Source organism: Lutjanus erythropterus, chromosome 9 (genome assembly GCF_056507025.1).
Source record: "Lutjanus erythropterus isolate fLutEry1 chromosome 9, fLutEry1.hap2, whole genome shotgun sequence".
Lineage (NCBI taxonomy): Eukaryota > Metazoa > Chordata > Actinopteri > Lutjaniformes > Lutjanidae > Lutjanus > Lutjanus erythropterus.
The window spans coordinates 32,031,507-32,048,778 of record NC_139325.1 but is presented as its reverse complement, the minus strand read 5'-3'; the positions used below and the strand labels follow the sequence as shown (position 1 = coordinate 32,048,778).

The window sequence follows — 17,272 nt, the reverse complement described above, 5'->3', positions numbered from 1 at the left end:
ATAGCTGTTCTTAATGCCTGCCATTGGGTTGGATTCTCCTTAAAATCAGATTAAGCAACCAATTTCCTAGGCAAAGTTCAAGTGATTAGTGTATTAGCCAGTTAAAGAGAAGCAGAAGGAGATTTTTTCTTAGATAATTACATATTTGACATAATATTTTGTGGTTGTGGGATTGGAAACACTACCGCTTTTGTCCAAAGGGGCCTCCAAAATCAAAACAATATGAGTTTCTTGTAGAAGCTTTAATGAAGGAACTGAATACACTGCGAGGGAGTACAAGTCAGGATATTTGCAAGTTTTATTTTGTAAATTATTACTAAAATGCCCGTGGTTGGGTGTTGATATTACCTTATTCAGATGTTCATTGTGCATAAGTGACTGTGCACACTCAATTTTCACACTCAGGCAGGTACCCGTAATTGTAAGGTGTAACCAAACACTCAGTGTTCCTGAGACATGAGATGCACAATCTCAAAAGACTCTCAGAAGTCCCTTTTTAAATGCAGTTATCAGCAGCCCAGGGGAGCATGAGATGTATGAGACTGCACAGGTGTTTGGGTGAGAACACCCTCAGTGTGTGATATATCAGTACAGTATATCAGAAGCTGATGCCTTTTACACCTGAAACCAACAAAAAAGCCCCAAAATCATCCTGTCAGTCCCACAGAGGGAGAATTCCCGCTGTGTATGAAGTGCAGCTTCGTCCTCCCTCATCTATCCTTCTCTCTTCTTCATCCATCTCTCCTTCCCTCTTTACATGTGCTCCTTTTTTCCTCATTCTGCCTCTCTCTCTACCTGCTTTCTTAACTTTCTTCTCCTCTTCATCTATCACTCTCTTTATCTCTGTCTCCTTGCTCTTTGTGTCTGTATTGATTTTGTGGCAGTGCACGCTCCATGCTTCTCGCCCTTTTTGATAGAGGGAGTGAGATGGAGTCTCAGGCTGCCAAATGAAATCAAAGTCTTTTTTCCCTCCCTCTCCCTTTTCCCTCGCTCCACCGCAACAAGCGCGAACTCCATCGGCTTTGAACTTGTGTGTGTGAAATGAGCTCTCTGTGCTCTGATTGTCAACCCATCTCCCACCCCCCCTTTCCCTCTCTCCCCCTCTCTTGTTCTCACTCCCCATCCCTCTTTTTTCTCACCTCCCAAATTCACTTTAGTTTGACACTTTTCACTTGTGCGGCTGCCAAAAATTAACATCATTCCAACTGTGGTTTACCACACAGGCACACGTTCGTTTTCTCCAAGGTGTTTCTCCGCTCCTGCATGTTTACCTACCTAAATATTCCCTTTCTGTGCTCTCTTTCATAACATCACAATGTAGAACAATTATATCTGATCGAATTATAATGAGCCTAAGAAATAATTGATATGTGTTGCACTATTAATAATAAAAAACAAGAGTTAAAGCAGAGAAAACTGTTGCTATGGATATGATCCATCCATCCATCCTGCCTGCTAATCTGGGTCATCTTCTCATTGGCAGCACAGTAGGCAGAACAGCCTAGATTCATTTTTATTCCTCCACTAACTTCCTCTGCACACCTGGGGGATCCCGAGGCACTTTGAGGCCAGCTGGGGGACCGACTGTCTATATGGCACAATTACACTGCATGTATGTGTCTCTCCAAGGAGGATTCGGATGTTTTCCTCCTCCCGTAACAGAAAAAGTTGGAATAAATCTGAGCTCTGTGTGATTTAAACTCCAAGTTGTGGCAGGCAGGAATCTTATGTTAAAATAGCGGTCCAAAAGTAGCAACAGAGAATAGTAGCCCATTGACTGTGATGCATTTGCCCTTTTCACTCACATGACATCCTGGTGTGAACACTGGATATCAGTGGAAATTTTCTGCTGCAGAAAATTAATCAATGACCATAATAAACACAAAAATGTCTCATGGTCAGCAGCAGCTGAGCAATGTAAGAAAATTTTCGTCATGATTGTAGTTTAGAGATCAGACACAAGCTTTCTGAGCGTAAATGTGTGTAAGATTTATGTGGAGTTATTGGCAGAATATGGCAGGAATCGAATATGCATAACTCTGTTTTAATAGTGTATAATCACAGGAAAGTAAGAATGATTGTGTTTTTGTTTCCATAGAATGCACCGTTTATATCTATAGAGGTCCTCGTCTAGTCCATGGAGTCTGCCATGTTGCACCGCCATGTTTCTACAGTAGCCCGACTTGATGCCATTAAATCCTACACACTGGTCCTTACAAGCGGAGTGATGTGTTGATATTGAGATATGAGATTAGAAATGGGTAGTGTAATTTTCCTAATTTGGTGGTTTAAATTTTTGTTTTCCTCGCCTTAAAGGCTGCATTGTTGATCGTTTGTGATCTTTCGGTCATCATATCAACATTATTGATAAGGCTGGCTGGCTGAACTTAATACTTTCTTGGTTGGGGTGCACCATATTGGATCTGATATGTTGATGTTTTCCAACTCATTTTGGCCAATTACTGAGGCCAATATGTGCACATATTTTTTCCACCTAATTTCAGAGAACAAGTCTCTTCTGGAGTAGAATTAACATATTATTCTGCCTGCTTATACTGTGATGGCCGACTGGCAGATGCAGGGATAATATACAATGCTTTTCAAAATTTACACATTTACCAGGCAAAATCAAAAATTACCGCTGACAGTTTTTTGTCTTTGTTCTTCAAAAAATCGTCATAATGATCGGGATGACAGCTCTTAGGGCTTGATACCACTGAGTGTGGATGCTGTGGGCACCGGAGCTGATTGTTTCTACTCAATGCTTGTGATTCTATCAGCAGTGCCTTGGCGCGTCCCAGAAGAGGCTCTCCCCTCTGCTCCACGTCAGATACGCTCAAAGTCTATTTTTGACTGATGTCACATCAGAGGGCAGGAAGTCAGACACAGAAATGGCAAAGAGAATCCCGTCAAGTTTCAAAATAAAAGGCCCTGTGCAGACTCACAATCATAAAAACAGACAAAAATGCTACATAGCCTACGTATCCATGGTAGAAGCACAAAAATAACAGAAAATGACCAAATCAAAATCTGAGCAAGTCAACAAAACCAGGCAACGTAACGTACTCAGTTGAATCAATGGAATGGAAGTTAAATTAGTGTTGAAAGAATGTCATCTGGTTCTTCCTCTGATGGCAGATGATGAGCAGTCATTGCAAATAGTAACTTTGTTATCAACATTTCAGCAAACCTCCACACTGCAGACATACTTGCATCGTGTGTGTATAATTAAAGCATCATCTTATCAGCCTGTCAGATCAGCAGAAATGTTAATATATTTCTTTTCAAAGCGTATTTTTGCTGGTAGCGGTGATATGACAATACTTTTGTGCATCCCTACTTTTTGGTACCAACTGAGCAACAGTGAGTATCAGCTGTCAAATGTCTGGTCACAACTTGTTTATTCATTCTCATATTTTATATATTCTGATCACAATGTTGCCCTTTTTCTTCTTTTTTTGAAAGCTCTTGTGTGGCTGTTTAACCTGTTAACATTTGAGAACTTGGCTTCTTTTATTAGATATCCAAAAATGTGTGTTCATTATCTTGTTTTACATCTTTTATCTTGAAAGATAAGCAGGGCCTCCATGAAACAAAAATCTGAAATGGTGTAAATTTGTCCCCGTTGGGTCTGATTTCATTTTTCAAATGAGATTGTCGCACATATGATTTACAAATGCTGTAGCAGAAAAAATGCATTTTTTTAATGTCATTTGGACTTAAATGATTTGCTGATGATGATTTGATGTAATTCTTTGTGATATTTTACAATTGTGTGGAGCTCATATCATATTATACTGATATTTCTATATAGATACAAAGATATAATTATATTATTACCCATCCCTTGCTGCCCTTTTCCCTCCTACTTGTGCGATCTGAGTGATCCAGTACTCTGAGGTTCATACACTTAAACTGTAAAATGCTGGTTTTACGTCCAGCTCACATCTTTTTTCTCCCCTAAAAGGTTGTGCAGGCCTCAAATGTCAGCTTTATAATGAAAAAGCAAAATGTCACAGGAATAATATTTAAAAAGACGTCTTAAGGGAGGGATCCAAGATGGCGGAGAGGGTAGACGCTTAGTCAACTAGCTCTCCAGAGTCGGGTAAAATATGCCCACAGCGAAGCAGAACTCGACAGACAAAAATAAGATATGAGTGGGACAAGCAAGAGAAGAAGTCGGACAAATAATAAAAAGCAAGACAACATCGAAAAGCAAGCTGTTATGGAAGAAATCTCCGAACACGAGGTCAGCGAACACGAAAAAGATTCAACTGAGAAAATGGATGGACACGACAACACGGAGATGCTGCGAACCGGGCTAGCTACTATCAGTAGAGATATTCAGGACTTGAAACAGGAGCTACGCCATGAACTGACCACATTTAAAGACGAGCTGAAGAGGGAGATGAAAGAAGAAATAACCAGTCTCCGACAAGAAATAGACCGTAAGCTAACAGAGAACAACCGAGAGCTACAGGCGCAACAGGTGAGCATCAACGAAGCTCAGACGCGCATAGCAGAGGTTGAGGAGTGGAGGACGGACGCTAACGATATTATAACAGAGATGATGGAGCAAACACGTCGAATGCAAGAAAATTGACCGACCTTGAGGGAAGATCAAGGAGAAACAATATTCGAGTATTTGGACTACCAGAGGACATAGAAGGGAGCTCCACAACCAGATATTTGGAGGAACTTTTAAAAGCCGAGCTCGAGCTCCCTGAGGGAACCGATCTACAGATCCAGCGAGCCCACCGAGCCCTCGCACAAAAACCGATTCTGAACGCTGCCCCCAGATCAATCGTGGTCAACTTCCTACAGTTCGAGACGAAAGAAATGATTCTGAAGAAAGCCTGGCAGAAAAAGATACAAGTAGCGGGCAAACAAATATATTTTGACCACGATTATCCATCAGAAATCGTCCAGAAACGAAAGGCATATGCGGGCATTAAAAAAGTACTTAAGGAAAAAGGTATCCGTTTTCAGACACCGCTCGCTAAAATACGGATACACTGGGACGACGGAACGAAGATATACCAAAGTGCCAGGGAAGCCGCGCGGAACATGAAGGAGAGAGGCTACAATGTGGAAGAGCCAGGTGGGAACACACCACCTACGGCGGAGGAGAGGCAGCGAGGAGCGGAGGTGTGGCAACGAGTGAAGGGGAAAGAACGGGGACCCGGGACAGCGCATCGAGCGAGAGAAAAGCTACAAAACTACCAGTGGAGAACTTAGAAACGTTTTACTCGAGGAAGGAGACAACTAAGTGGACAATGGAAAAACAGGTATAGACAAAGACCACAACAGAATAATTAACAAAGTTTAACTACTAAACACTGTACGGAATTATGTTCATATAGGGGTTAAAATGACTGATAAAAGAAGAGATCCACAGTGTGAATATCTGAAAACATTCAGACTTCTTTAGTTTATAAAATATGTTAAAAACCGACTGAGAGAGGTCGAGTTATTTAAGTTGGACATGTCTAGATATTGTGGTACCCCACAAATTGGGTGTAGTTCAAGGTCTAGGGAGGGGCCCTTATTAAAGATGAGGATTCCCCCTTCACCCACCAACGGGGATTTGGGGAGAAGTAAAGGAATACCCCCAGGTTGGAAGTTTGCCAGATCTGTGGTTTATGTTCGGTTAATGGATGTTCATGATTATTTTGTTCTGCATTGTTTGGGAGCACATTTTCAGGGAGTAGTGAATCATAATTATGACTGACAACATCAAGATAATGTCGCTGAATGTGAATGGTCTTAATGCACGACTGAAAAAAGAAAGGGTAATGACAAAGTTGAAGAAGGAAAAAGCACAAATTCTATTCTTACAAGAGACACACTTATCCAGACTAGAACACGAAAAATTAAAAAGGTATGGTTACAGGAATTTATATCACAGTACTTACAAAGAGGGGCGCAGGAGAGGAGTGGTAATATTAATATCAAACACAACACAATTTGAGTATGAAAAGGAAATCAAAGATAAAGAAGGAAGGTATATAATAGTAAAGGGAAAAGTAGAAAATGAACAAGTTACACTGGTAAATGTATATGCGCCTCCAGAGAGCAATAAATACTTTTTCAAGGCCCTTTTTGATGTTATAGCAGTAGAAACAGAAGGAATTTTAATTTGTGGAGGTGATTTAAATGTAGTTATGAATCATAGTATGGATACTACAAGTTACAAAGTAACTAAAATGCAGATAACAAAATTTATAAATGTATCATTAAAAGAGATGGGAATGATGGATATATGGCGAAGCCTACATCCTAAAGAAAAAGACTACACGCATTACTCAGCGGCTCACAAAGTCCATTCAAGGATAGATTATTTCTTAATGAATGTAGGTGATAAACATAGAGTGAAAGAATGTAGGATAGGAGGGGCAGATGTGTCAGACCACAATCCACTTTATTTAAAATTATGCCTAAGAAATAGAAAACGAAATACTATATGGCGATTGAATGTGGGAATACTGAACAGTGAAAGACGAAAAGAAAAAATAAGAGCAGAAATAAAAAGATATATAGAAGACAATAACAATGGAATAGTAGACCCAACAATATTATGGGATGCCATGAAGGCAGTTCTCAGGGGAAAATTGATTGCTGAAACAGCACACGAAAAAAAAGTTAAATTAGAGTCATATAGAACAAATATAGAGAGATTGAGGGAATTAGAACAGGGCTATCAGAAAACAAAAGATCCAAAGATATATCAAGAAATCAATGTGATGAAAAAAAGGATAAATGACATATTACTAGATGAGGTTGAAAAAAGGGACAGATTCTTGAAACAAAATTATTACGAAGCAGGTTCAAGGGCAGCGAAATTGTTAGCAAAGCGAATACGCAAACAACAAGTGTTAAATAATATTCATAAAATCAGAGATCCTCATACAAATAAATTAATAGATAAACCAGAGGAAATAGAGGAAATCTTTCGGTTATATTATGAGAAATTATATACACAACCTACATCCGCACATGAGGAGGAAATGAGAGTTTTTTTAAATTCACTGGATATACCATCAATAGGTCAAATACAAAATAAGACATTAACAGCTGATATTACAGTAAAGGAGGTGAAAGATGCAATAAATACATTGAAGAATAATAAATCCCCGGGTAGTGATGGATACCCAGCAGAGTGGTACAAGATGTTTAGGGAGGAGCTGGCGCCACTACTCTCTGCCTCTTTTAACTGGACACTCCACAACAATAAAATACCTCCATCATGGGCTGAAGCTATCATCTCAGTCATACCAAAACCAGGAAGGGATAAAGAACATTGTGAGAATTATAGACCAATTTCACTATTAAATGTAGATTATAAAATATATACAACAATTATTTCTAACCGATTGAATACTTTTATAACAGAAGTGATAGAGGAAGATCAGACAGGATTTATAAGAGGACGTCAAACACACGACAATATTAGAAGAGTACTGCATATTGTAGATCAAGCACAAAAGAAAAAACGAAGTACTATACTAGTAAGCATAGACGCAGAAAAGGCGTTTGATATGGTAAACTGGGAATTCTTATATAAAGTGTTAGAACGATTTGGATTCAGCAGTAAAGCAGTACAGTGCATAAAGACATTATACCATCAGCCCACTGCGAGAATCAAAATAAATGGAAGCCTGACTAACAAATTTAATATTCAGAGATCAACCAGACAAGGATGCAGCTTATCACCTACCCTATTTGCTCTCTTCATAGAACCACTGGCACAAACAATACGGCAAAACGAAGAAATTAAGGGGGTTATAGTAAATGGCAAGGAACACAAAATAGGACTTTTTGCTGATGATGTTGTAACCTTCTTAGAACAACCAGATAAGTCACTACCTGTGTTGATGAACCTCCTAGAAAAGTACAGATATCTTTCGGGATATAAAATTAATGTCTCAAAAACACAAATTCTAGCACTTAATTATACTCCATCAAAAGAGATTCAGGAATCATTTCATTTCAATTGGAATACAAAGGAAATTAAATATCTGGGGGTTAACATCACTAAAGGACTGTCCAAACTTTACAAAGCAAATTATAATAAGATAAGTCAAGAGATACAAAAAGACATTGAGAGATGGTCTACTCTGCCCCTAGACCTCAATTCAAGAATTGAGACTATTAAAATCAATGTACAACCAAGACTTCTTTATTTATTCCAGTCCTTACCTATAGAGGTCCCCCAAACACAATTTGTGACCTGGGATAAGATAATATCAAGGTTCATTTGGGGAGGTAAGAAACCTAGAGTAAGGTATGAAACTCTCCAGCTACCAAAGGATAAGGGGGGTATGGGACTCCCAAAACTCAAAGAATATTTTTATGCTGCCCAGATAAGACATATCGTATGCTGGTGTACACCAGATTATACAGCCAAGTGGAAAGACATGGAGAAAGAATTTGGAGGATACCCAATTCAGAGCATAATTGGAGATGAGGATGCATACAAGAAAATTAAAAATTGTATGGATTCAATTACAATGTTTACATTGGAATTATGGTTCAGAGTACTGAAAAACTACAGGATAAAGAAAGAAAGAGATGTGCTTAAATGGGTAGCATTTGACAGTAATTTTAAACCAGCAATGTATGATAAAAGGTTCAAACAGTGGATAAACAAAGGAGTCACAGCATGGTACACTTTACAGAAGGACGGGGAGCTGGAGAGTTTCCAAAACATGAAAGATAAATATGGTTTAGATAAGCATGAGTTCTACAGGTACCTCCAATTAAGAGATTATTATAAAAAGGAAATCAGGGTGGATCCCTCCATGGAAATGAATGGTGTGATTCAAATTATAATAAATTCATACAACGGAATAAAAATTAAAATCATATCTGCTCTATACCAAAAATTGATGGTGTATAAACACTCAACTAAGTATATAAAAGACAAATGGGAATCAGAGTTTAACGTGAAAATCTCAGATGAGGATTGGCAAGATATATGGAAAAATCATCAGACATCCACCAATTCACGGATATGGAGGGAATTTTCCTGGAAAAATTTAATTCGGTTTTTTATTACACCCAAGGTCAAGAGCAAGTATAAGGGTACCGACTTAACATGCTGGAGGAAATGTGGAGCAGTGAGTGCAGATCACTCACACATATTTTGGAAATGTTATAAAGTACAGAACTTTTGGGAAATGGTACACAAAACTATACAAAAGATTTTGGAGTATGACATTCCTATGAGCTACATGGTGCTATATTTCTGTAATTTTAATTTTATTAAAGAGACTATAAGAGTAAGGGATAAGTATTTGATCAAAATACTGTTGATAGCAGGTAAGAAAGCTATTACGAGGAAATGGGGTAAAGAAGATCCTCCCAGTCAAGACCAGTGGATTGGGATTGTAGAAGAAATCTACACAATGGAAAAATTGACACATCGCCTGAGACTACAACAAGCACAGATGGAAGAAAAGTGGGAGAAATGGACATTATTCAAAGCTAAAAACAGCGACAAAGACAACAGACAGAAACAACCGATATAGATTAAGACACTAAGACAAAAGATGAACTGCTGGTGATGCGACTCCCAAACATGTATTTTATATTTTTATTTTACAATTTTGTTTTGTCTTGAACGTGGATTGTTGTACATGCAAATATATGGATGAAAAAATCAACAATAAAAGACTAAGTTTAAAAAAAAAAAAAAGACGTCTTAAGAGTTACCTCTTACTGCCATTTCAACCTGCAGAATTGTCCAGTGCAGCTTAAAGCACTAATGTATATTTTGTACGCATCACAAAACCTGTAACTGTGTAAGAGAAGAAGTCTCACCTGCCTCCTCTCTCTCTTTTTTTCTTTGTCTATGTTTTTCTCCTCTCTGGCAGGGCGATGGCTTGCGGCTGGAGTATGAGATGAAACTGACCAATGGGCAGTCTTTCTGGACGCAGCATTTCTCTGCAGACGAGTTCGGTAAGAGTGATTAGACAGAAAGAGAGAGATTATGGAACGAATCGCTGATGGCACAAGCCAACACCACTTAGCACGGCCAATAAAGCACACTGAACTGAACAAATTACAATAATGAAGGGACGGCTGAATGAATTAATGATGATAGATGAACTGAGAGGAAGGGATGAAAAGAAGAAGAGGGCCGAGTAGCTTCTAAATGAATTATTCCTACATCTCTGCCCCCCCATCCTCCTCCTCCTGTAACTCTAATTCTTAACTAATCCAATATCCTCATCTCATACCTGCCTCTCTGGAGTCTTAATCCCTCTGTTTTTGTACCTTTTTATATAGTATAGTATAGTAAGGGTCTATCATTTGATATTAGTTAATCCTGTGATAAGCAATAATAACAGTTAATGAAAAGTTAACCAATGTGTCTAATAATCATTTACTAATGGTGTTCATGTTAACTATGGTATTAATTCATATGTTATTTAATTGTTTATAAAGATGCTATTAACATTAGTTAATCCTCTGAGATAAGCATTAACAAACCGTTAATTAGCGTTATAATAAGCATTAAATAAATGTCAACAAATATCTCTTTTGAAAATGTATAAAAAGTTTACATCTCAGTTAGTAGGGGTTGGAGAAAAAACTCATACTCTTAAGTGTCATAAATCTTTTTTTATGATTCCTGAATTCATTTTTTTTCTTAAACATATATACTGTACAAGGCGCTTGGTCCCTTAAGTCAATGCTAATACATAATGGGAATTCCCATTGACACTGTAAGGGAAATTAGCATCGCTGTAATAATTTCCTAAACAGATCAATTTTTCTTAACATGTTTAATATAAGCCGACAGACTGATGGTATATTTCCTCTGCTCTGTTGAAACAAAATAATAGCTGCTGAATTCACATCGCTAACTCAGTCTATCTGTCTACTTATTAGGCTTCAACACTGACCAGCTACAGCGACTTCAAAGGGTCAAAACTCAAGCTCAAAATACAGAATTATTAATTAAACAGAAGAGACATTGCGTGCCAGGGGAGGGCAGCAAATGTATTTCTATCTTATATTTTATTTATTGTTACTGCTTGATGAGCAGGAACAGCCAGATGTAGCACTTTAAGTACTACACACTACTGCTCTCCTAATTTTGGCCTAACATCTTATTTTATATATTTCTTATGGCACTAGCTTGCTGAGCAGGAGCTGCTGAAGTTCACTTCAAAGAGTATTTAATTTGCTATTTTTATATGCATGATGGTGCTAAAATAAAACTAAAAGGCTAACTGACACATGATATGCAGTGTTTTTGTGATAATAATGACTCATGATATAGTATCTACAAGTGTATGATTCAACTTTTTCTCATGGTGTGGTGTTTACAAAGCAAACAAAAATTCAGAATAAATCATACTATCGAATGACACTTGTAGAATCGCAGTACTTAAGAATCGCACTACATATTGAATTGGCATCCAAGTATCGTGACTGTATTGAATCGGAGGATAAGTGTATCATCCTATCCCATTTATTAGGATACTAACTAACTAATATTAGTATATGGCTGATAAAATGGTATATCATGAAATTCACTGCTAAGCCACTGCATTAGGAGAGATTAGCTTTTTTTCTTCTTCCTCTATCATCCCCTCTCTTCTTCATCTCCCCTCTTGTGCCTTTTGTTTCTCCCTTTCCCGCTTTCCTCTGTGTTTTCCATCTTTCTTTCTTATCAATTATTCATTTCTTCTTCTCAGGAATCTTGGAGACAGACATCACGTTCCTGGTCATCTTCTCCATGGTGTTCCTCCTGTCCTGCTACTTTGCCTGTAAGTACCGTCTTTTCCACTTACTGTACGTCTCTTTCTCCCTCTCCTTCCATGAGCAAGCCAATTTATTCTGACTTTCAAAGCCCGAAGCAGTCATTAAGTGTCCTTTTTCTCAGATCTATAATAAAATCTACATGTTTTCTTGATGGGATTGGAGTAAGTCTTCATGTTTCCCCCGATATGTAAAGGTGGAGCATGTGCCTATTTTTTCTCGGGGCCTTGATTTTGTCAGAACAGAGCGTGAGCAGCACAGAGAGGATGGAGAGAGTTGGGCTAGGTTTTCATGTAAAGGTGAACGCTTGAATGGAGAAGGTAGTGGTAGCCTGAAGGTCAGTGAAGCGAGTTTGTCACATGAAGGTCACAGCTCAAATAACCTGAAGCAGCTGAGAACAAAAGCTCTGGTGCTCTGGTTCCCTTTTCAGCTTCTAACGCCTTAAAATTAAACAATGGCCCCACATCATCACATGTTGGAGAATGAAGAAGAGTTATGAGCAGTTCAATCAAAGACATTTTTTTCCTTCTCAGATTCTTTCTTTTGAAGGATTTTTAGATGCTTGAGGTGAAAGAAATCAGTGTTTTTACAAAGATGTAACTTAGATTTTTATCTCAAACATGCAAAATAAATAAAAAAGTAAGTTAAAAAAAAACAAAACAAGAATAACAAATGAACTTAACAGCAAACATTCAGCAAACTCACAATAAATTATTCATGTTGGAAAACCAGAAGGAAGAAGTGAATACTTATCAAGTCTTACCCCTTTTTTTATATTTCATCAATAAACTTTGTGTTAAACTTGAATATCCCAGCTTTTTGCCCCAGTTTTCACCATGCACAAATAAATCAAACAAAAGTAAACTTTCATAACACAGCAAAAGCAAATAATCTGAAAAAAAACAGAACAGTGCAAATCACTCTCCGATCATCCATTCCACATAGAACATGTTATTTTTTTATCATTTGTTCAAATTATATTGACTTTCTCTCATTTGAAACTGCTTGGATATTAGAAAAATGATGCAACTTTGAGAAAAGTCGTTTAAAAAATTACAGAATAACAGAAATATTTCTTCCTCATTCATTTAATTATTATTTCAGGGCTTCCCGACCCTCAGGTTGAGACTTGCTATGCAAATAGTGTTGGTTTTATCAGCCAGGACATTAAAATATCTGTTTCTGAGTTTTCTGCAGCCTCCTCAACACAGTGGTGGTGAATGGAATTAGTTTTTGTGCCAACGGCTTTAAAAAAAAGAAAGTCATTCGAAAAATAAAACGGCAACAAATACTCTGGACAACCCACAGAACACACTGTGAATAGTTTTTACCGGGAATATTTCTTTGGTAGAAACCAGAGGTGGGACCGGGTCATTGTTTTGCAAGTCACAAGTAAGTCCTGAGTCAAGTCCCAAGTCCTTAACGAGTCATAATGTGACAATGATTTTCCAGCTTCATTGATTTGCAAAGTTTTTTAGCTGTTAAGCTAACATTAGCTAATCATTAGCTCGCTAACTATTTTACTGTTAGTCTTGTTTTGCAGTTCTTCGAGCAACTGCACATATCGAGCAAAAGCTTTTTTATATGCAAACAAAATTATCTTCATGTTTTCAAACTGGAGCTCAGTTACGCAACTTTAGTTCTTCATGTTTCTGTTCTGCAACTTGATTTGATGCTGTCAGATTAGTTCAAACTAAGTGGATCTGGGGAATTAAAGTCTCAGGTTGCTGGGAATGAATAATGTTAGTGTTGATTCAGGAAATTAAGGGAGATTAATTCATGGATTCATGGATTCACACTCTTTAAACAACAAACTTTTTAATCTTTGGTCTTGGGGGAAGGTATCAGGTATTTTCAAGTCAAAGTTCACATCTGGAGCCTAGAGTTCTTTAGAAATGTTTTTTACATAAGAAATTTTAATGTGTTTTTTATGCAGAGAGTAGCACAAAATAAATTCCATTCACCTCCATTTCATTAGTGTGAAGGCAGAAATCTGAGACACAGATGTCTCAAAATCTGGGCTTGTAAAACCAAAACCATTTGCATGGCTGGATACAACAAAAGGTGCACGAGGAAATACTTAATGGGGGTGAACTGATCCTTTTTAAAGTGAAAGAAATATGGATATTAAGCTCCAAAATTGGCATAAAATGTAATTCAAAATCCCCAAATCAACCTCTACAGTGTCATTCTAGTGTTTTGTAGTCAAATGGAAGTGGGCCTGTCAGAAGGGGGAAGTTTATTCCTTGCTTTTCTTGCCATACTGGAGAGGACTAAAGCTACATAATGAGGTGCAAATACATCTTCTGACTCTTGGATTCTGCTGAAATCTTATTGTGATTTTATGCAGATTGGGAGAAGGTTTTGAATGAACTGCGGTATCTTCTTCACCATGTGTACAGTATGTTGCCTCTGCCAGCTTCATTGGAATATTCACTGACATGCAGGCTTGAGTTTCATTTATGTGCACAAGTTAAAATCAAACAAAGGACATAAAATGAACATTGTGGAGTGTTGTACACATAGGGGAAAAGGCTTGAAAGCGGCCATTCCTTATATAGTACATAAATGAGAACAATATTCACGTCATAGACATATGTAGATTGTGAAGAATGGGAAAAGGTTATAAAACACCGAAGTCGAGAGAAGATGACAGGATGTTTTCTTCTTTCTTTTCTTCTTTCTTTCTTTTTTATTTTAACAGCTGTTTGCTTTATACCTGATGCACTTATACCAGAAATCGGTTCAGTAGGGGTTTAAAGACTCAATCCATCCTGCCCAGCATTTATTAAATGTGTCTGTCTTGAGTCTCAAAACAAATGTTAATGTTTCCCTCACCAAAATGCCTTACATCACATTAAACCAGTCTGCTAATGTGAGTCAGCCTTGATTTAAGCATTTTTCCATGATGGCTTTTTTTTTTCCTGGTGAACAGCGTCATGTTTTAGAAAAGCCAAGAGCTGTGGTGGCATCTAACCCAAGTACAAGACCAGTGTTCGTTTTTACAACCCTTTCCATGCTGTCTCTGACTGTCTTCCAGTAGCTGTGAATCTCAAAGCATCCCCAAAACACATGGTAATGATTTGCTCCCACAGTCCCACAGCCTCTGCAGCACGCTGTCTGCTTCATTCTAGATTGTTGAAGTGCTGGTTGTATAAAGTATCTGACCATGTTTCTCTAATTGAACTCTCTCCAAGACAATGAGTTGGTTGATTTGCATTGCTTGTTTTCCCAGGAGTGGATGAGTTTCCCCTCAGTTTTAGGGATGGTTATCATTTAAAAAATTAGAATATGAGTACCAATACCAGTGCTGTTAAAGTGATACTGATACCAATAGAGTACTTCATCTGAAACCTTTATTTCTATTTCATTCAGTACCCATCAGGTAAATGGGAGGATTTCTGACATAATTGTTCCATATTGTACGCATTTATTTTTATCAGATGCCGCAGCCGTGTACTGTAGCCATACTTTGGAACATTTTGGTGGCATCTTGGTACATTTAACTGTCAACTCTATTACAGCACACTTGACTTCATCACACCACAGACTGTATGGGTCGTAGCTGCTGCGGTAGTGGGCCAATCACACGTCATATTACATCATAGAATGCCTATGGTGATTGACTGCGAGCAAAACCGTACAAATAGTCATTTTTTTCTACATCAAGGTACAAAAATGATCAAATACAGGTATCATTTGACTTGGTACTGGGTAGAGCCTGGCTGGTACTGATTTTTTGGGGTCCAGTGTGAATATTAGGCAGCAAAAACACCCTGATAGCTATACATGTCTGCTCTATGTATGTACATCTCAGGGCGCTGATATATCTGTTTAACTCTGGCACTGGGTTATTTCAGTCGATACCATAATGTACCAATACCCAGTAGGGCTGTGTATGGGCAAGAATCTAGCAAAACTGCATGTATCATGATACAGGCATGAAGATTCAATATACTGTGATAATGTGAGCAAGAAAATAAATTATTTGTAATGTAACTGTAAGAAAACTGTCCCAGTATAAAGACGCCCATGTGCATTAAATCTGAGTTTTAAAAAAAAGTTTACCTTTTAACAACACTACCAGGGTTTAAACACAATGCAAAATGAACCACTGCCGATCTTTGCATGTATGATGATAACATTTTTAGAATCTACACAGTATCACGAAACATGTATCGATATTTTCTTACACCCCTAATACCCAGCCCTATTTGCTTTCCTGCTTATTTTTTTCATGCTGGATGTGTTCAATCCGCCCCAGCTCTTGAGAGCCCTTGTATGCTTTAGAAATTGTTTTGAGACACAGGTCTGCTCTGCAAGCTGAAATAAAAACTCTTAATATACCAGATCCCAATATTGATTTTTTTTCAAATCCAGGATTTTCATCTGTGAAAGAAATGCTCCTTTGACAGTCATCTTTACCTCTGAGGAAGCCAGAGCAGCATTTGGCTGGCCAGGCCTGTGGTTATACACAGGGCAGCTGCGAGTGTGTATTTGAATGTTTATGGCCCTTCCTCCAGTTGTAAATTTTCCCCCTGGGCCACTGATGTTTGTAGGAGTGTTTTGGTAGTAAAATTGCCTGCTTAAATACGCATTAAAAATATTTCCTCCCAGATTAGGGAGCGAGGATAGAGAAGATGTATACAGCCTCATCTGGAGACGGACATCACAAGATGGATGCATACTAATGGTCGCTCCGCTTATTTATCTGGCCCGTTCCCTCCCTTGTTATTATTTGTTTCCCTTCTCTCTGTACCTCTCTCACTCTCCTTCGCCATCTGTTAGCATATCGCCATCCTTTTTATCTCTATCCCCACCAACACACACACACACACACACACACACACACACACACACACACCTCCATCACCTCTATCTTATTCTTGTGTTTTTTTTTTTCCTCCCTGCAGACAATCTGAAGGGAAGACAGCTTCTTCACACAACCTACAAAATGTTTATGACGGCGGCAGGTGTAGAGGGTGAGATCTTCTTTTCCAAACACACACATACACACAAACAATAACACACACATTATACTGTACCATAACACTCACACAGAAGATGACACATGGCTGCAGCATCTCATACCGTAATACCAACTTCAAGAGACGAGATATTATCACCCTTATTAGCCTCTGAATGGGAACTATTGCCAACAGCCTCTACAGTGTTCACTGGAGCGTGCTGTTACTGACGAACACCACTAACTCTCCTTTTTCTTCTCTCACTCTTCTTCCTTCTCCCTTGCTTGTCCCCCTGTCCAAATCCCTTCTCAATTCTCCTGCCACCTCTAAATTCTCCTCCAACTTCTCTCAAGCCCTCTGCTCCTTTTTCATCCCCTTTTATCAATTCTTTTCTGTCTGGTTTCTCTCCTCCGCTTCTTACCCCTCCTGTGCTTTCTTTATCCTCATTATCATCTCCCTGTCTCCGCTGTTGTTTATCTTTTCGTTACTTCACTCTGACTTCTCCTTGTTTTCTACCTTTCCTCTTCTTCGTC

At 38.3% G+C, this 17,272-nt stretch overlaps 1 protein-coding gene across 1 annotated transcript in view; it reads left to right on the top strand.

The window, feature by feature from the left end:
* Positions 1-17,272, top strand: part of tmem145 (transmembrane protein 145) — a 70,960-nt gene that overhangs the window by 37,454 nt on the left and 16,234 nt on the right. Inside the window, exons 6-8 of the mRNA XM_084725748.1 lie at positions 9,876-9,960; positions 11,709-11,780; positions 16,686-16,754. Of these exons, the coding sequence (XP_084581874.1) occupies positions 9,876-9,960; positions 11,709-11,780; positions 16,686-16,754 (226 nt within the window). The remainder of the gene's footprint in view (positions 1-9,875; positions 9,961-11,708; positions 11,781-16,685; positions 16,755-17,272) is intronic.